Source organism: Coturnix japonica, chromosome 2, assembly GCF_054131305.1.
Source record: "Coturnix japonica strain WE chromosome 2, WE-NBRP24, whole genome shotgun sequence".
Lineage (NCBI taxonomy): Eukaryota > Metazoa > Chordata > Aves > Galliformes > Phasianidae > Coturnix > Coturnix japonica.
In genome coordinates, this window is record NC_140664.1 from 54,640,582 (window position 1) to 54,660,752 (window position 20,171).

General features: G+C 46.8%; 1 protein-coding gene across 3 annotated transcripts in view; it reads left to right on the forward strand.

Moving 5' to 3' along the window:
* NR4A3 (nuclear receptor subfamily 4 group A member 3) overlaps positions 1 to 20,171 on the forward strand; it is a 26,461-nt gene continuing 6,290 nt past the window's right edge. Inside the window, exons 1-7 of one of the 3 annotated variants that reach the window (XM_015855093.3) lie at positions 1 to 279; positions 1,665 to 1,811; positions 3,725 to 4,611; positions 6,477 to 6,606; positions 7,569 to 7,741; positions 12,890 to 13,089; positions 14,296 to 14,474. In XM_015855093.3, the coding sequence (XP_015710579.2) occupies positions 3,727 to 4,611; positions 6,477 to 6,606; positions 7,569 to 7,741; positions 12,890 to 13,089; positions 14,296 to 14,474 (1,567 nt within the window). In that variant the 5' untranslated portion in view covers positions 1 to 279; positions 1,665 to 1,811; positions 3,725 to 3,726. Of the gene's footprint in view, positions 280 to 1,664; positions 1,812 to 3,724; positions 4,612 to 6,476; positions 6,607 to 6,811; positions 6,976 to 7,568; positions 7,742 to 12,889; positions 13,090 to 14,295; positions 14,475 to 20,171 lie in introns of those variants that run through there. The other 2 variants (XM_085539816.1, XM_085539817.1) reach the window with 2 other exon arrangements.

A 20,171-nucleotide genomic window follows, 5' to 3' on the forward strand; every position in this document is an offset into this window, starting at 1 on the left:
GAGGCAGCGGAGAGCAGCGCGGAGCAGCCGCCGCCGTCCTCTCTCTCCCGGCACCGCCGCACGCGCACCGCGGGGCGCTCGCAGCCGCCGCGGGGACGAAGCGCGGCTCCCGGCCGGCAGCGGCTCGCGGGGCTCCGGAGGGCCCTTCCCATGCCCGCGGGGAGCGAGCGGTGCGGAGCCGCAGCCGCCCGGCAACCCCGCCGTGCCCCACGGCCGCTGGACAGCGCCTGAGAGGGAGCGGGCGCCTGGATGTAAAGACGGAACCCCCACAGCAGCCGAGTACGTACGGGGCGGGCGGGGAAAGTTGCTGCGCCGCGCTCGGAGCCGGGAGAGCGGAGGGACAACTTTCGCCTCTCGGTGCGTGCGCTCCCGGGATGCCGCCTCTGGCCGAGAGAGCCGTGCCCCGGGCGGGGGGCGGCGGAGGGAGACGGGCTTTATCCGCCGGGTGTTGTCATGGAAATGATGCCGCCGCCTGAGAGGGGATGGATGGATGGATGGATGGATGGATGGATGGATGGATGGATGGATGGATGGATGGATGGATGGATGGATGGATGGATGGATGGCAGCGGTGTGACTTCGCCTCCTGGCGCGGAGCTGCGCCCCACGGGGACCGCGCACGGAGCATCGCCGCGGCCGTGCGGTGCCCCCGGGCCGGAGCCGCGAGGGAGCGCGGTGGCGGTGCGGTGCTCGGGACGGCGGTGCCGGTGAGGCGCAGACCCGCAGCGCTGGGTTTCGAGGCGCCGCGTTGCACTGCGAGGAAATTTCCCAGGGAAAGAGCGGAGAAACGCGGCGTTGTGCATAGGGGCTCGGTGCTGGATCTCCTCATTGCTTTCTCGAGGGGAAAAAAAAAAAAACGACGACAACAAAAAAAAAGGAAAGAGAGCAAAAACTTTGGGAGCGAGCCGCCAACTTTTCTCCAAGCCGCTCCGCTCGGTGACATTCTTCGCCCGCTTTCTTCCTCCTCCGTGGAGACCGCCGTGCGCCGGGGCCGGGAGCGCTCCGGCCGTGGGTTGCGGCACAGCGGAGCCTCCGCCGGGGGGTGGCCCCGAACCCCCCGGGGGAAACGGGGAGCTGGAAACGGAGCTCGGAACTTTTAATTGAACGGAGCATTTCCCCCCGCGCGGTCCCTCCCGGGTAAACGAAGGTTTCGAAACTCGGCCGAAGAAGTCGCAGTTACAATGGAGTGTTTCACGCTTTGCTCCTCGTGTTACAGGGCGGGGAGGGCCGTCACTCGGGGGCCCGATGTAAAGTGCACGGAGGAAGAAAAGGGCTTTGACGCGGCCGCTCATTGCCTCCTGATTTACGGCCCCGCGCCGCTGCGCTCCCGGCTCCGGCGGCCGCAGCCCGGAGGGAGCCGCGTGCCGGGCAGCGCTGCCGCGTCTCCGGGTAACCGGGGAAAGGAGGGGTCCTCTGGGACCGGGATCGGGGATTGGGGGGCGGTGTGCTGCCGACCGAGGAATCTCGCAGCTCCCCCCCACCCCTCCCGACAGAGAAACTCCGGGGATGCCCGGAACGGAGGGAGGGAAGGAAGGAGGGAAGGATGGAGGGGCGGCCGCGGGCTCCTCCCGGCAGGTGAGCGCGGAGGTGCCCGGCCCTCCCCGCCACTCCTGGCCCGGGAGAGCCCCGTCGGTCGCTGACCGAGCCTTCTCTCCCCATCGCAGCGCCCCCCGGGTCGGAAGCGCGCCCCCCGCCGCGGCCATCCCCCGCCGCCGCCTCCGCGGAGAGCTCCCAGCCGGCGCCGACCCCGCCGCCGCCCGCAGCCGCCCGCCCCGCCAGCCCCACCATTCAGCGCGCAAGGTACCCGCCAGGTGAGCCGGGGGGGGAGCGGGGACGGAGGTGCGAGGTCGCCCCGAGCTATGAGGGGTGGGCGAGGACCGGGAGGGGGGGAACCAGCGGGGCTCCGGATGGGAAAGCAGCGGTCGCGGTGACGGGCGCTGCAGCCCCGATCTCCCGCTTGGTGCTTGGTGGCACGGCACCTCCCGCGCGTTGCGGCGTTGGGGCTTTAAGTGATAGCGTTGGGGGAAGAAGGGACAACCGCGAATCTTCCGCGGGGTCATTAGTGTCGGTGCCCCGAGAGGAAGGGTCGGGTTGGGGTCAGCGAGGCGGAGGCGCTGGCAGCAGCGGGGTAGGAGGAGCCGCGTAGCCGCAGCGGACCTTTGTGTAGGGGTCTGTTTTGCCGTCCCCAGGTCGGACTTATTTTAGACTTGGGCTTTCTTAGTCTGCCCCGAGCAGAACGCAGGCCGTAATTCTGGCGTGCCCAGAAACACCCCCCACCCACACCAGTCCCTTCCCTCAGCCACCGCGCCTGCTGGGAGCTGCTAAAAGCCCTTTTACCTCTACCGGGCTGCACGTCGGCGCGGCCCCGAGGGGCAGCATCTGCCCCAGTGCTTGGAGGTGCGGGGAAGGCATCGCTCTCCCTTTGTATTTACACTTGGAGCCGAACCGGTGATAGCGGCGGGACTTGGCGTGGGCGCAGATAACCATAGGAAGAAAAGGAATGGTGGGAGATAGGCAGGGCTGGGAGGTGAGGCTTGGGAGAGCGCTGTCCTGCTGCCTGCTTGCTTTCTAAAAGCAGCAATATCAGAAAACGTTTTTTGGGGTGGGTTTCTGCCACTTTTTAATGTTTCCTCGAAAAGCAAAAAAAAGATGGGAGCACTGTGTGATGGTACAGTGAGATCCCAGTTTGGTTCCCATTTACCTGCATGGCAAAGCTATGAGTTGGTTTGGCACCTATTGGTTGGGTTCTTGCATGGTACACTCAAATGGGTGTCTAAGCATCGTTAGCAAAGGGCTTTCTTAAAATACTAAAGCCAACCCCATTATTTTCAGTGTGGCTTTGTTGTTTATCAGCTGCTTACAAAATACAAATGACCACAATTGAGAGGGGATAAACTTCATTCGGATGGACGTTCCCCGGCGTTCCTCTTCTCCTTCACAGGGGAAACGGCACAGATGGGTGCACTGTACCCCCGGCTGCAGAGCTCGGGTTTGGGTTACAGATACGGGGCAGCAGCCTGCGGTCAGGTGAACCTCACGTGGGCTGTGGCCACGATTTCCTGCCAGCAACAAAGGCGGCAGTGCATCAGTGGGAAATGGAAAAGGACAAAGTCTTTGCAGCAGTGCGCTGCGTTGCTGAAAGCATCCCAGCTCTCAGCCACGTTAACTTTTACGGCTGATGGATAAAGTCAATTGTGTTATCTTATCAGAACAGAAATACCCCTATCCTTTTTTCTGGTACATTTTTGCAAATTCAGGGGTAGGTTTGTGCTCTGACACCCGCTGCCGATGTTGTCCCTTTGGTAATAAGTATCAATTTTAATATTATGCATTTGGTAATCTAGTTTACCCTTCGTGAAGATTTTATGGCACACTCGCACGTATACGGGGATAGATTGAGAACCATAAACCGTTCCCGTTCTGCTTATCTAATTCTCATTGACACCTATGGATATGGAGCAGCAGATCTGGGGCAGCCGGAGATGGATCCTTCTCCCACTGACACCGCTATAGATTGGAGTTGCTCCCCAATACCAGACCCCCGATGCACGTTTCTTGCTGAAGGGCAGCGGCTCGGGGCTGATTTATGCTTCTCACCTCCAGGTGAGAGCAGGAGGCTCTAACGGAGCTCCGGGAAGTGCGGGCAGCTCGTTGTTGGGAAGGAAGTAGTGAGTGGGGCTGTGGGCCGCAGGGCTGGCTTTAACGTTCCCCTTTGCCCCTGCAGATATGCCCTGTGTGCAAGCGCAGTATAGCCCTTCGCCGCCCGGTTCGAGTTATGCAGCTCAGACCTACGCGTATGGCTCGGAGTACAGCTCGGAGATCATGAACCCGGACTATGGCAAGCTGAGCATGGAGCTGAGCGGCACCGAGATCACCGCCACCGCCACCACCTCCCTCCCCAGCTTCAGCACCTTCATGGAGGGTTACTCTGGCAGCTACGAGCTCAAGCCTTCCTGCCTCTACCAAATGCAATCTGCCTCCTCCGGCCAGAGGCCCCTTATCAAGATGGAAGATGCTCGTCTCTCTACCTACCAGCCCTCGCTGCCCCCCTCAGTGGATGAGAGCATGCCCAGCACCTCCATGTACTTCAAGCAGTCACCTCCCTCCACACCCACCACGCCTGGCTTTCCTCCACACCAGAGCCTGTGGGATGAGCCCCCGCTGCCTCCCACGCAGACCTGCCTGCCCCCTGGCCACCTGATGGAGGCCGCCCCCATGAAGACTGCGCCTCCGCGCTTCCCCCTCTTCCACTTCAAGCACTCTCCTCCCCACACGCCGCCGGCGGGACCCCACATGTGCTACGACCCGGCCTCCCTGAACCTGCCACTGGGCTCCGACAGATCACCGGCCGGCCAAGCGCCCATGGAGAGCCACTCCTACGGGCTGCCCCTGCCCAAGCGGCCGGCCACCTTAGCCTTCTCACCGCTCGGCCTCAACGCAGCTGCCTCTGGCCTCATGGGCGAGGCCAGCGGTGGTGGTGGTGGTGGGCTGCCCTCCCCGCCCAGCAGGAGTTCCTCGTCCGGGGAGGGCACGTGTGCCGTCTGCGGGGACAACGCTGCCTGCCAGCACTACGGTGTGCGGACCTGCGAGGGCTGCAAGGGCTTCTTCAAGGTGAGACACCCTGCTCCCCTCCCTGCCTGCCGCCCCTGGGCACTGAGCTCTGGACCCATCATTGGTAGTGGTAGAAGTGGCTCAGAAAGCCAGAGCAGCACTGGCATGAGGAGGAAACCTCAGGAAACGTTGTGTTTGGTCGTTGCCTCAGTGCTGCTCTTGGTGCAGGTATCCCAGCACTGTAGCTTTGAAGCACTGCTGACAGCAGTAATCTGCTCTGAGGCAGACAAAAACCATGTGCTGACATTTTTAAGACTGGATTTCCTTCTGTTTGTAGATTTGGGAAAAACATTACTTCAGGTTTCGGTATTATTATTATTTTCTTAGAAATGACACCAACGAAGCACTCGGGGTAGACTTTTGGGGGAGTGGTTTTGAGCAGTAAGCTTTAAAAAAGTTGATAAATTCAAGGCCAGGTTGGATGGGGCTCTGGGCAGCCTGAGCTGTCGTGGGGCAGCCCTGCCCATAGCAGGGGGTGAGGCTGGGGAGGCTTTGAAGTCCCTTCCAACCCAAACCACTCTGTGATACTATAAGCCTGTGAAATCTGGGACCAATTCAGTGTATTTCTTTCAGCACAGATAGGAGTTCTGCCCTTGTTCTGGCAAAAGATATCCTAACTACGATGGGAACAGAAATAGTCCCAAAATAGTTGGAGGGGAGGGCTCACTTCATTCTGCTGTTGTTGCCGTGCACAGAACTGCTACTATTACTTGGTAATAACCCTTTGGCAATGTGCTAAAATACACAACTCCCCTGCAACTCGCTTGTTGTTTAAAAATAATTATAAAATGGAGCACAAATAACCTGGAAATGGCAGCTCCTGTGGGCCTGATCCTGCCCCTGTGGAAATCCATAGCATGTCCCTCACCGGGGGCAGGATCCACAGCTTGTCCTGCACCCTTCTTCTCTTGGTTCTAAAGTGCAACAAGCAGCATTTGTTGTGTCCCTCGTATTTAGTCCATTGCAGCTGCTGCTTGAAAAAGAAATGTTAAAATAGCATTTCCCCGATAATTTAATTGCAGTGAAAGATTTAATGCCGAACGCTGAACTGATGAATTTGATCCTCTTCTGATGTCTTTCCTATTAATATCTTTCAGTGCTAAGCCGTCTTCGACTATAAGTACAAAAACAATATATAAATATCCTAACATATTATAATAACATATACTTTTTGTGACAACCCCTGTTACATGCTTGCAAGGCTCACCAGGTTTTTACCAATTCTTAATGCACTGTATAGTTAACATACAGTTATATGTAAGCCATTTGAAGCTTTAATTACACATGTATGGCTATAGTAGAACTCAGTCCATTTTTTTCCCCCAAAACTCAGGTCAGCTTTTCCAGAATATTTAACCAAACGTATCTGGAGGAGTTCTGCTGTTTCTGCTTTTCTCCACACTGATTTTGATGGCCAACCAAAGCAGTTGTGTGTGGCATTGGCTTAACAATAGCGATAGCAGGAGAAGTGCATCGCAGATCGTTTTGATTTTATTTTAATAAGGTCAGCAATAATCAAGGGAATGAACCAAGTAGAAAATTGTTCCCAAAGGGATATTAAAAGCGGAGATAATCTAATCCCCAAAGGTAGATGCGATGACCTGGTAATTTCAGATATGATTTTATCATTCAAAGTTGCCTGTCTCCGGAGACTTGCTTCAGAACAATCCTCGATGATTTTCATTGTCAGTAGCTAACACTAATAAAATTGTTTTTCCTGCAGGCTAGTGTGTTAGGAAATTAATTTTATCTAATTATACGAATTGCACTGTCGCTTTTCATGTTGTAATTAAAATACATGTTGTCAGGTTCCGAGTTGCTCACCAAAACTCTTGGTTTGCTGTTTTTCTGTTGCCTTTTCTCAGAGGACAGTTCAGAAAAATGCAAAATATGTTTGTCTGGCAAACAAGAGCTGTCCGGTGGACAAGAGACGCCGTAACAGATGTCAGTACTGCCGCTTTCAGAAGTGTCTCAGCGTCGGCATGGTGAAAGAAGGTGAGGGCTACTGCTATTCTTATCCTAAATGCTGGAGTGGTACGTTTCATGAGCACATGTGTGTGTGTGTGTGTATGTGTGTGAGTGTGGACACAGATGTCTTTACTATGGACTTGGCAACTTTAGATTCCTAGCTGCCCCCACCCCCCCAAATTCACGCATCTGTGCAATAACACGTTGATCATGTTTTTTTCCTGTCACCCAGTTGAGTGGGTTTATCATGTGTAGACTTCCTGGGAGCCCAGAGTTCAAGGACTTCAAGGTCACGAGGTGATAATTTGACTCTGGCCCAAATGTGTCCTTTATGAACTTTGAATGCCATTGGCTTGAATGCAGTTGGCTTCCACACGTTATCTCGCAGCGTCGGCGTTTCGTCGTCTTGGGTGCCTTTTTTGCATAGGATCTTGTCTCGTGGCCATGAGCTGATTGTAAATTTGCAATTAATTTAAATGGAAACTGGATCAACTCATTAGTCCCAGTTCTGCAAATATTTAAGTATGTGAGTAATACTGTGTGAGCATTCCTATTGCAAATACTAACATGGGAAATGCAGCCTATGTAGTGTGACCATATTTTTTGACTGCTTTGAGAAAGCTGAAGTTACTGTGAAAGAACAGCCCTGCCATATAGCAGGTGACATTTGTGTTTCACACTCTGTTTTCATTCAGCAGTAGGGCTGTGTGTGTGAATATAGGGACACATAGGCATGCTGCATACAAAGCACGAGCGCTAGGAGCACAGCTGGGCTCCAAGGAAGCAGTTATTCTGCTGCTTACGGTCATGGTTTTAAGCAGTTTTGGTACCATTTGTGTTTCTTCTCAATCAAAGGCATCAACAGTGTGCGCTGAAATTGGAGAATGCTCTTATTTTTGCTGGGCTGGCCATCACGGGGGAAGCAGGTGCTCATGCTGCTCTGTCATTTTACCGCGTCCTCACCACCGATCCCCTTCTTTTCTGTGCAGTTGTCCGCACGGACAGCCTGAAAGGGAGAAGAGGTCGGCTGCCTTCCAAACCAAAGAGCCCCCTGCAGCAGGAACCTTCGCAGCCCTCCCCGCCTTCTCCTCCCATCAGCATGATGAACGCCCTTGTACGAGCTTTAACCGACTCCACGCCCAGGGAGCTCGACTATTCACGAGTATGTCTTGCTTTTCTTTGTTTGTTTTCTTCATGGAAATGAGTCATGAGCTGCATTCCTAGCTGGTTGGCTGAAATGAAAAGAAATGTGAAATTGGGGTGAGAGCAGAAGTTTGTCCAGCCGGCCGTGCCTTTTGGGTGGGTGGGTAATGGTGGGGAAGGAAGGAGGTATGCCAGTGCTCAGTTGGCAGCTGTCCACTGCGAGGGTCTTATATTCAAGGTTATCTACTGTGTATATTTGAGAGGGTGAAAGCAAATTGTGTGGATCGGTAGAGCAGTCGTCTTGCAAAGGGCTGTGATTATAATACAACTGATTAATCTGCCAAACTCGGGAGCAGACATATATCTGGTATCAGCTTAATTTTCAAGTTCTTCATGCTAAAATCTAACAGAACTTTGATAGTGTGCAGCTATGAGTGTTGTGTGAAATAACACTCAGTGGATAGGTCCTTTTACATTGAGATCACAGGAAATTTGCCATGATTTAAATGACTACAGAGCCCAGCTTCGGGTAACCCAGCAGGAGTTTTTCTTAAGTAAAATTCACATTCAGGAAACAAACATATAAATCAAAATTCTAAAAGATTGTATCAGCAAAGCTTCACCAGCTATTGTATATTTCCCTACCCTGGTTCTTTAATGTGTAGTGTACACCATTTAAATATTGATAGGATATATTTTGAAAGCTTATAAAACTGCTCTGTAGTTATTAAAATATAGCATAGAAGTAGCTTGTAAAATGCACTCTGAGGAGGAAGGCTGAATATATGAAAAGAAAAAAAAAATATAGCTGCGGAAAAACAAGATTCAAATTCCTTCCACTTAATGAAATACGATTAAATCTCAGACTGTGAAAAATACAGCTGTACTCAGACAATATTCACATTGTCCATTTATCACTTGTTGCTAAGTAATATTTAAAGCTAGAATATGTTTTGTTGTAATTATATGAAAATGTATTCTTCTAGCTTAGCATATGCTTACATGTGTAATTTATAATTACTTTTTAATTTGTATATATTACATATATAATCTATCAATTACAGGCATGCTTTAAGTTCTTTTCTTTGAGCTAGTCAGTATGTATACAATCTAGCAGTTTTACAGATTGTTTTCATGAATGAGTTGTTTAGTGCCTGACAGCCTTTGGGGGAGAACACATTGCCTACATTTACATGTATTTTAACTTACCCAGAGAATCTCGGGGTACTTCTGTAAACGCCAAGGTCCACGACCAGCTGTGCTCTTGGACAGGAATCATCTGGGTTCCGTAACGTTACAATGAGCATGTCAGTTCAGTCCATGAGAGCATTATCCAATCTTACATATTTACCTATAGAAGCAACATTATTTTGCATCCTGGATAATAATAACTAAATTAATTTTTTTTTTAATTTTTTTTTTTTTTAATGTGGCTTTCTTCTTTATACTGCGGCAACTATTCCTGTTCTAATGGAGACTGTACATAGGTCTCACTGCCGAACAATCCTGTTGGTCGTTACAGAAAGCATAGGATTGGCAGCAGATTAATTTTGTTTCGGTAGCTTATAGATTATGTATGGTTGTCTGTTAGGGCGTGCTAATACCTACTTTTTTCTTAGCATTAAAATATATACTGATCTGTTATGCTCAGCAGTACTGAAAATACAAAAAATAAGCTAAATGAAAGCAATGGATTCACATGCTTTCCATAAACCTTATACTTCTTTAAAAAGTTGAGGGAAATCAGATAGGACTACTGAGTAGACACTGAGATTAACTAACAGAAACAAGCAGGAATCCCGCTGTAACACTCAAAACTAATGTGAAGGACCGTGTACCTGTAAAGACAGGCTTGCGGCACGCTCTGCTCGGCCGTGACCCTGCCATGCACCACAAATGGGTGGATCTGGAAGCCTGGCTTGGAGTCAATCCTAACGCTTCCGTAGTCACGACCTTAATGTTTAGCATGGTCTTCATGTTTGCAACGTCTTGACTGTTTCAAAAATGCAGATAAGAGTTTCGGAGAGGAACGTGTACCTCTTCCCTCCGTACAAATGCAACCATCTGCACCAAAAAACAAAATGAAATCACACCATCCATGAATTTTAAAACAAAACACAGTGGAACCAGTTATGTTGAGAACATGGCTACTTCTCATTTCAGCACTGGTTTTAACTTACCAGCCCACAGCAATGGTATATTTAGGTACTTGGTTTCAAAAAGCAATTGCTAGGAACAGAATTTGGTTTATGAACTTTTTAAAGGCCAAGGGCCGTGGTCAGGTCTCACACCTGTTTCACTGGTACAATTCCACGGGATTAGACTTCTCAGTAAGTGAGATGAGAAGCAGGCCCGGTACCTTGCCGTCCTCCTTCAGGCAAAGCAGCCACCGACTTAAATGGAAGTGTTTATTTTTTGGAGGGGCATTCAGCCAATAATCCCACCCCAACCCCCAGCTAAAAAATGTACCAAATGTCTCTGCTTCTGACACAGGAAGGGTAGATGCACGGAGAAACAAGCCTAGCTTCTAGCTGTCTTATTGTAAATATGCAACACCATTGTTGTTAGACTTTTGTAGCTTCAGCAGTCCATGGAGGTCTGATAAAAGTAGGCAAAGGGTCCGGCTGGTTCATGCTATCAAACTATCGGCCTTTTAGATATACCATATAAATTAATGTTACTTGCTACGCACACATTTCCCCCTTGAGCCAGTTGGTGTCGTTTAATTCCTAGCAGAGCAGCAAGCACGGCATAGGGCAGAGCAATCCCTTTCTGGGATATCCCTGTGACAGGGGGGTTGCAAGTGGATAATCTCTGAGGTCCCTTCCAACCCAACCCATCCTATGATTCTCCTCAATGAAATAATCATGAGGGAAAAAAAAAAAAAAGGAAAAAGGTTTTTCATGTGTAAAACTGAAGCATACATTTTTCTTATGCCTTCTTAATACTCATTAAGACCATTGGAAGTAAATAGTATTTTATTTCAGCTATTCTCTGTAGGTGCTAACTCTGTGTAGCAAGCAGTGGCATATTATAGCAGTTCAAACCTACATAATTCCTTACACTTTTACCTTTCTTCTAAAAATGCTCTCAAGGGCTGAACTGTAATAACATATAAGGGGTAATTAATTGATTAATTAATTAATTTTGTGCATTCAATTTAATTTAGTGGCCCATGTGGGGTAGACAGTACTGTAGCATTCAGTTATGTGACATAAGGCAGCACTCAGGCTTTGTTGGACAATATTAAAACTCTGTCTTACTTTTGCTAAGGGAATGCTTTATAATGACTGAGAAGAAGTTAATACCTGATATCATTACACCAACTTGCAATGTGTTATATTTCGGGTGAATTTAGGGTAGTATCCTTTTTCTTTTCCCTCTTTTTCATTGATTGGAAGGTCAAGAACGTGTCTTGCCTTAACACTACCTGTAGGCAAGGCAGGAATTTCCATCAGCCCATATTTGCTATTTTCTCACATAGAAAGGAGTCACCTCAGCTCCTGCACAACAGGGCAAATCTCCTAGAGTTTGAAGAGTTGAAGACCACGAGGTGGACAAGCCCACCACCTCACACTCACTATCTTAGCTTCATTACCAGGGGATGCAAAGTCTCTGCATACCATCTTTTTCTACCGACTAACTGTTCCCCAGTGCATTGTGCTGCAGTCCTGTGCCAGAAGTAGTATTTTGTACTGCTTGAGCATCCTGATCAGCTTCTTTCAGTTGGAGGACTGAACAGATGAACTTCTTGCAGTGTACAAATTTTCTACCGCTGTTTCCCATCTTCTGTTTATTTTATCCCCCCTCTTGCATCTCTGTCCTCCTTCAAAGTGACTGTGGCAGAACTTGTCTCCACGTGAGCACCTACAGCCCAGATAGGGCCAGAGGTTTCTAGGACTTCTCATGTCTTTGCTGTGGTTCAATCTGACTGTGAAGCTCTATCCTTCATTCATTCTCTTCCTGCCAACAGCAACCAGCTCCAACTAGGACAGGCAGGGAACAGGGTGCCTACCCAAGAGGATCTGCTTGCTGTTCCCCCTCTCTGTCCTGTGCAGAGGGGATATTGGGTGATATGTGCAGCCAAAGGGGTATGCCTGTAGTATGATCTCTCCAGGCTCTCACCATGCTCATTGGAGAGGAGATGTGGGTCCTTCTGCTTCCCCTTTGGCTTGGGCTGCTAGGAATACCTTTAGGCTGATGGAATCAGGTCTAACTGTGTGTGGAAAGTAGTTTCCAATGGGTGTGCACTAATGGAGATCACCCTATCCTTTCCCTGGCTGAGTCTCAGAGGCAGGGCTCATACAGAATCCCTTTCAGAAATACCCTACATGATGCCTGATGGGCAGGTTGCCGTTATTTGCAAGCACGGCATCAGAGTAAGCTGCCAAAGCTCCTATTACATTTTCTCTCAAAAAGAGCAGTGCCCTGGGAGTGGCAAGGATCCAGTGCTGAGGAAGTGAGAGAGAGCAGGGAGGGAGCTGCCAGAGGGTCGTGGGGAAGTTCTGCAAGCTGGGGCTGCCGAGTGGTCGTCTGGAAGAGTTATGGCTGAATTAGTGGGATAATAGGTTCTCCTGAGCCTGAAATGCTTCTCTATGCAGGATAAGAGGTGATATAGGGCAGCTGGTTTACTTTCAACCAATTCTGTATTCAAATGAAGCCATGCTGCATGTGTCAGATAAAAGATGATTTATCTTGCGTGTCTCTATCACTGTCTGATAAAATGCAATTTGAGAGGCTGGGGAAGAAATCTGCATTTTGGACGTACTGAGACAAATTCATCAATGGGAAAATTATTTAATTGCATTAAGCTAAATAGTGTTCCTCCTTTATTGTGGTTGGAATTATCCTCCCCACCAGACTGCTGTTTCTGTTTGCTAACAGCACGGAGCTACTTGCAAAATGTGATAAATACTGCGTATTAGTTGCAAATTTCAAACAATTTCTCTAACTGTGGAAATGTCTTTGCAATATACATCTGAATAGCAAAATGCCTCCAGGTAGCTAAGCAGGTAGATAGATGGAGACCTGCTCATTGTGTCTTGGATGCCTGCTCCAGCGCTGCTGCAGAAGGAAGCACTGTTAGGCAGGTAGCACCATATGCTCCTCAGGATGCCCTGAAATGCATGTCATGTTGTAATGTTGCTTTCTGTGGCTTTTCTTTCAGTACTGTTCCACTGATCAGGCTGCTGCAGGCACAGATGCAGAACATGTTCAACAGTTCTATAATCTTCTGACTGCCTCCATTGACATATCCAGAGGCTGGGCAGAAAAAATTCCAGGATTTACCGACCTCCCAAAAGAAGATCAGACATTACTCATAGAATCAGCTTTTTTGGAGCTGTTTGTACTAAGACTCTCCATCAGGTAACTATTTATTTCATTTCCTCTTCAGCTGATGTGAAAAATCCCCCATCTGCACGTTCTTAGGAACAAATACAGCGATACCTTGGAATGCTGTCAATTGCAACAAACAAACAAACAAACAAACAAGATGACAGAAAACTTCAACAATGTCTGCATCCACGGGAGATGATGTACAATTTGTTTTATGTTGCAGAAAAAAAACACAAGGCAGTGATTTAAAAGGGAAGCATAGCTCTCACTAATGCGCTTCTTTTTATTTGATATACCACATCCTCTTCTTCCGTAGTAATCAAAATTGATCCTTGGGTTCAGTTGGAACAACTTCACTTCAGACTCATCAGCATAAACTGTAGAAAAGCACTTTTAGTGTAGAAGCTTCTTTTGCGTGCACATCTCTGTAGTCTGTTTTTGAAAGGGATGAAGGAGCTTTAAAACCTTGCTCAGATTATTTTTCTCCTTAATACCAAGTCATTCAACAGAGCGAGGTGCTATCTGTCAGCCTGGCACCAGTTAAGATGTTTCACCAATGACACTTTCAGTGTCTGGAGGAATTCCACGCCGGTGATTTGAATTATGCCCTTGCTTCTTTAGGTTGAAAATGACCTTTGCATGTAGCTCTTAACAGGGATACTGGCAATGGGGGGTGGGAGGAGAGAAAACTTGGCATTAACATCAGTTTTGCAATAGGTTCTCACATGAAACAGCCTATTATGTTGTGTTTATTGTGCATTATCGCGTGCATTTTCCATTGTTTTTTTCTCTGCTAATTTTTACAGTATGAAAAACACAGATCAGACTAAATAAGTGCTGAGAGTTGCAGAACCCCATCTCTCCTCAGCTTTTATTAGTTTTGCATTTCAAAATGCACGCACGTAGTATTACTGCAATTCAAACATACAGTATTTAATGTAAAATGTCTTCTCTGTTTATGCCTTTGGGCAGGACCAAAATCTTAACTAATTAGACAGTCTACACCACATGCTACAGCTAACCTCGGGCTTATAACTCTACGAAGTAAGCAATCATAGAAGCTTGTTTGTTGTACTTTTGCCCCAAGGGAGAAGCATATTGTCAAACGTGAATGCCCACATATGTCTCAGGATAATATGCCTTGGATTTTAAATGACAGACACTTCAATACTGGTTATGCATTTTGCTGTAAAGTTGAAGATGCGTCTCTAATTTTTTCAATTATTTTTATTTGAGGTCTGATACCGCTGAGGATAAATTTGTATTCTGCAATGGACTTGTGCTTCATAGACTTCAGTGCCTTCGTGGATTTGGGGAGTGGCTCGACTCTATTAAAGACTTTTCCTTAAACTTAAAGAGCCTTAACCTTGATATCCCAGCCTTAGCAAGTTTATCAGCTCTAACTATGATTACAGGTAAGCGTTCCTTTGTTACTATTATGCTTCAGTCTCTAGTGCTTTGCTTTAGCATAAATTCAAGCAATTTTAGTGAACTTAGCGATATCCCGGATAAAGTAATTGCAAGTGTTACGTGTTGTAATGACCTCCCTGAAATTGTAGGCTGTAGCAGTAGACCATCGGATATATCTATTAAACTCTAACTCTGTTTCTTCTTGTTTTCATTGTTTTCTTGGAATTGTCTCTAAAAATCAAACTGCTTCCAGGCAAACTGAGTAGCTCCTACAAAAATCTCTTGAAATCCTTGCTGAATTCCTAGAAAACAAGTCTTCTGCATGGGAATACTAACATCAGGGTGGCTTGAGAGCTAGAAGCTAGACGGCTAGTATAGAACAGTGGCTGAAAGAGCGCTGCTTTTGGGAGCCAAGGTACCGTAGGCATTCTGTGTTCTCATTTGTTGAGAGAGAAAAGTTAGGAAAAAGATCTCATCTGCAGCTTTACAAAAGCTTTTGGGTGTGCCAAGGTATGTGACCAGATCTCCCCTTCTGCCTGGTGGGGTGAAAAGCCAGAAACTAAAGAAAGAACCTGCCAGATCTGGCTAGGAAGTACAAAACTGGGGAGCATAATGTTATGGAGTATCACTTTCTCATCCCTGAATCGACAGAGTCCCTTGAAGCACGCACTGCATACTTTGGGCTTTTGATAGTTTAGGAGGCGTGGTTGGAGAGGCAGGAGGGGCAAGGCGTGCTAGGAGTGAGGGTGTCTGATGAGCCACAGCAACTCAGAGCAGCTGAAAGGCTGACCCTTGTTTCAGAAAAGGTGCTAACAGAAAGGCGTTGCAGGTTCACATGACAGCATGAGCCAGCACCTCAGCATGCCTTGAGCTGAGGCCGCCTGGGGATGCTAGGAGCTCTGGTGGAAGGGTGTTGATTTCCTCTTGTGTTTTAGGAAACTATGGGTTTGCAGGTGGCAGCCTCATCTAAATCAGCTGCAGTCTTTCTTTGGATGAGTTGGTGCTTGGGAAACACTGAAATAAAATGCTCAGTGGCTAATGCAAAAATCTGTACATTGACCAATTCCCACTAACATTTGTAGGGCTAAATTTTTGGCTTCAGAGTTCAGGTGGTACCCTCCCCTCTTGTTTGAGAGAGGGGTTTGCTCATACTTGTTGTAGCACTAATGCTTTGCTTATTGCCAGAAGTATTCTCAGGTTTTAATTAATTTACATTTGATTAACTTTCAGCAGTTTGCAAAGGGTATGTTAAGGTCCAGATTCTCCTTTCTTTGATACAACTGAACTTTGATAAAAGTCTGCTTTTTGTTGAGTCAGACACTATTTGGTTGTCTTTAAAGAGTCCAGGTTGTCCAGTGGCTGGCTCAGATCACCAGACAGCATTTAACAGAAATATGCTTAAATTGATAAAGCCCCACAATCCTTCCTTTCATTGCTAACAGCCCTTTCAGTAGTTTGCTGTCTTGTGCTGTTCTTCTCAAAGTTTCTAAACAAGTAGAAATAATTCTTGCTTTTAGTAGGAGAGCATTTCTGTCCCTGACATCTTTAAGGTTTTCTGTATTTGCCATTTTTTTCTTGTACACCCTACTGTAGGGAACCTATTTTAGCAAGGGATTGGATGAGATGATCCAGATGTCCCTTCCAATCCCTATGATTCTGTGATTCTGTGATTATCTCCCCTGTATGAGAAGGTGCTTAAAATTCATCTAGTTTTCTGTTTATTCTTTTATGTCACAATGCCAGAATACCTCTGCTGATTTGCTCTCAGAAGAGACTACCCCTCCATTCAGTCTAAATTAGACCAAGGCTCCTGCGCTTAGTGATTTATATTCACAGGTTTCAGATCTCTAAGGGCACTCAGGGACTCGGTCAGAAATCTGGCCACCTGAAAATGGATGGTACTGTGTAAAGGCAAATGATATTAAAAAATGGAAAATGAAAGAGGAAATCAGGTCGCTGTGGCTAATCACTAAATGCTGAGGTGGCGATTCTTTTGAGAATTTCTCAGCAGTAGGATATCTGTAATATTCATAATCAGGAAAGCCTTGAGATTTGCCCATGAGAAATGGCATCCTGTGTTCTCTCAACATTTTGAGTATGACAAGTCAGATGCTGGTTTTCAGGTAGTCCTACCAAAAAAGGAAGAGCAATGAAGATGAATTTTGAAAATCAGATTAAAAAAAAAAAAAATCACATTTTTAAGTGTCTTTTTAAAGTCTTGGCTTAGATTCAGGTGGATGTTATAGTGCCATTGTTCATGCTACAGAGGAGACGCTTCTTTCCTGTACTGAATTGTTGGAGTAAACCCTGGTTCAAATCCTTCTTCTGGATTAGAGCAAGATAGAATGACCTTTTTACAGGAATATAGGATATCCAACTACTGAGTGTCACTGTCTTTTGTGTTGAGGCCATTTGCAGTTTTGTCAATTTAGTTGTTTGCTTTTATTAGAAGTGCTGCACAGCAATATGTTGGCTTGAGCAACATTTTTCTTCATTATTACACAAGTTGCTTCAGTTGTTATTTTACATTTATCTTTTTTTTTCATGGCTTGAATGCTCAGCCAAAAAAGAGAAAATGAACAAACTCTGGATGTGTCACAGTCATAGCTGGTTTAAATACTGCACAGCACCTTAGGTAGCAGCAAATCTAAAATTCTCTATGCTCCTAGTACAGAGTATACTCCTGAGAATGATGACCTGTTTGTTCTGCTTGATTTCATGAGTGCTCTCCATAGACCAAACAACGATGTGCTCTTAGGAAACAAAACCTCTTGTAGTCATTGAAAGTGTTGGTGAAGGAGGAAAGTAAGAAAAGCCACTGCTTGCTTTCATGTGTTTGCCATTCTATGAGGGTGACGGGAACAACAAACATCTCCCTCCCTTTAAAGGAGAAGGGGATAAACGTAACACATTGTGTTGGGGAGTAAAAAACATCCCACTGTTCCCAATGTCCCAAGGTCTTTCATTTTGGGATATGAAATCAACTCCTCAGTAACAACCACAGTAGTTCCAAAGCCTTGTAACAAACCCTGCTGACCTGCCTGGAGGTCCTATACCAATGCCCTATCTCAACTGCAGCTGCAGGTCACAGTATATGATGCATGGTTATTGGCATATGTGAACATTTATTCTGTTCAGTAATCTTGAATAGACAGCAGGAGACCTATTGAATATCACAGTATTCTCTGTTTACTTTGAGTAAAAATGGTGGTATGCATAGCATAAGATAAACAGGAAAAGATGTTGTAAATTTGCATCCATTAGCAAATCCATAGATATTTGTGCTTTCCCTGTTTATTTCATGTTTCCTGGGAATTTCCAGTGAGTCCCACAGAAAGAAAAGTACCACCTCAGAGTGCTTCTGAATTTTCAAGTTCTTTCAGATAGGAGGCTAGCTTGAAAGAGCACCTGGAATGAAAGAACGTCATTTGGTTTATTGTGAGTGGCTTGCAAACAGTTAAAATTCCCCAATGTCATAGCACATCTTTTTTTCGTTAAGGTACTCCTTTAGGATCTTCCTCTCTCTGTCTCTCTTCTCCTTTTTTACTTCCTTCAGTTGGTTAAGAAGGGTTGGACACAACTTCCTCCAAAGCACATCAGCAGTGCTCTGAGCATCAGAAGAAAGTAATTAGAAGACCCCAGATCCACATGGTAGCAAAAAATGGGTTCTGTCCTATTCTTTTGGGTCACTTGTTCTGTTGGGATGTAGGATAAAATGAGCTAAAGAAGAGTGCCAATATGGAAAGAAAGGCTCTGTCCTTAGTTTCATGATGATGACATCTGTTAGATCAGTAGGTTGTGTAGATCACAAGTGTTCCTGTACAACCTCTTTATGCTGGGCTTTCTCTAATTCTCACACTGTGTTGATGGTGAAGATCTGCAGAATAGGCCAGATATGAGCTCAGACTATTGTTTAAAATACCCTCTTAACTTCCTGAATGGTCACTAATAATGCTGTTCTACCAGTGTCAAAATAGAAGGATTGAGATTACAGTGAAGTTCATCTGAAGAGCTCACTCTTAGTCTCAAATATGTGCTCGCTCTAAAACTGCTTGTGTTTTCTTTCTCTCTCTTGTCGATTCTCTTTTCCTCTCTCCCTCTTCCTTTCTCTGTCCACATCCAAATATTATTGTTTTGCCCACTTGACACTCTCAGTGGGATGCTGCTGAGCACAGAGTATTCTCGCCTTAATTTAGCCAAGCTCTTTTGGCATATGTTTTAATTTAAGTATTTCACAGGCCAGTTCAGAGCCACTGTATATACTAGGCTTATTCACACTCTCACTGCTTTGTTAGACTGGTACTAAAACACTGAAGGATATTGTGAGGTTTCAATTAATGGTGAGTTTATATTTGTCTTCCTGCTGCTGAGCTCTCCCTTGCAGTTTACAAACAGAGTTTTTAGCATCATCAGTCATACCAACAAATAGTAATGACTCTGGGCTGGCCAAAAAGGGTCTGGCTGCTGCAGTTCCATTCTGCATATGGATCTGTCTGACTTTGCACAGGGGGAGAGGCTCACCTCCTCTTCAGCAGCAGATACCCTCAGTCCCGTTGCCAGGATTCTCCAGAGTGGGTGCTTCTTGTGCTGGGTCTATATACGAGCAGGTGGCAGACTGGAGGAGTGTAGGAGAGCCGCTTATAAAAAAAATAAACCCTCCAGATTGCATTGTCTGTCTTCCCCTCTCCATTTTGATGAGGGAAATACTGTCAGCATCTGAAGTGAAGCGCTCACTCTTCCTTCTCCTCTCCCACTCTTTTGATGAGGCAAGAATTCTTTCCCCCTGTAGCTCCTGGTGACTTGCGTTGTGGTTTTCCTAAAGGAGGGAGCACACTGTGGTGTCCTCTGTGGTCATTCAGCTCACCTAACTTCAGGTTCTTTTCCCAGAAGAATACAGGCCACCTCTTAAAGGTAGTTCACCCACCTCAACTCCAAAGCATTTTCCAATACCTTTGTCTTTGCACTGATGGTAGAAGGAACTTAGAAGTCAGTGCCTGTAGCCTGGGACCTTTGTGAAGAGCCTGAAAGTTAAGCAGGGTGCATGTGGGCCAGGCTGCAATGGGAAAGGATGCTCCTGGGTCTGTCAAGTTGCTGCCTTGCTGTGCAGCCAAGCATGTGTAAGGCAATCAGAAAGCTGTAGGCAACAGAGCCTGGTGTTTCTTTGAGTTAGAGAAGGGGAAGAGGATTGTGAAGGGGGAAGAGAAAATCAGATAATTGTATTGAAACCGAGACAATCAAGAGGCCTATTTTAAGTCTGTACCATTAATCTGCTGCATATCTGACAGGACTGTTTCTGACACCTCAGAATTAATTAAAGCTAAAACTGACCTGCCCTGACACAGAGCGCAGAGCCTAAGGGTCTCTCAGCTACTCGAGATCTTCAAAACACTTGTTCTTTTTGAGAGTGTTTTTCATAAAGGTAGCACCGAATCCGCCTAGCCCTGGTGTCATCTGCCCTAAGACAGAGAACAGGGAAAGGACTGGCACAACTGGTGACTGCTTTTCCTGCTCTTTGACTCTCTTCCTATCAAGTTTTTGCTGAACAGTGTGATTATAGCACAGAATCACATCAAGATTCCCGGAAATTGTGTGTGGGAAAAGGAGAAAGGTGTAAGAAACTTGCCATGTTCACTTTGCCAGAATGAGCTGCTAAGTTTGCAGAGCTTAAAAGGCAAGACTTCCAATGAATCATTTTGACAGGC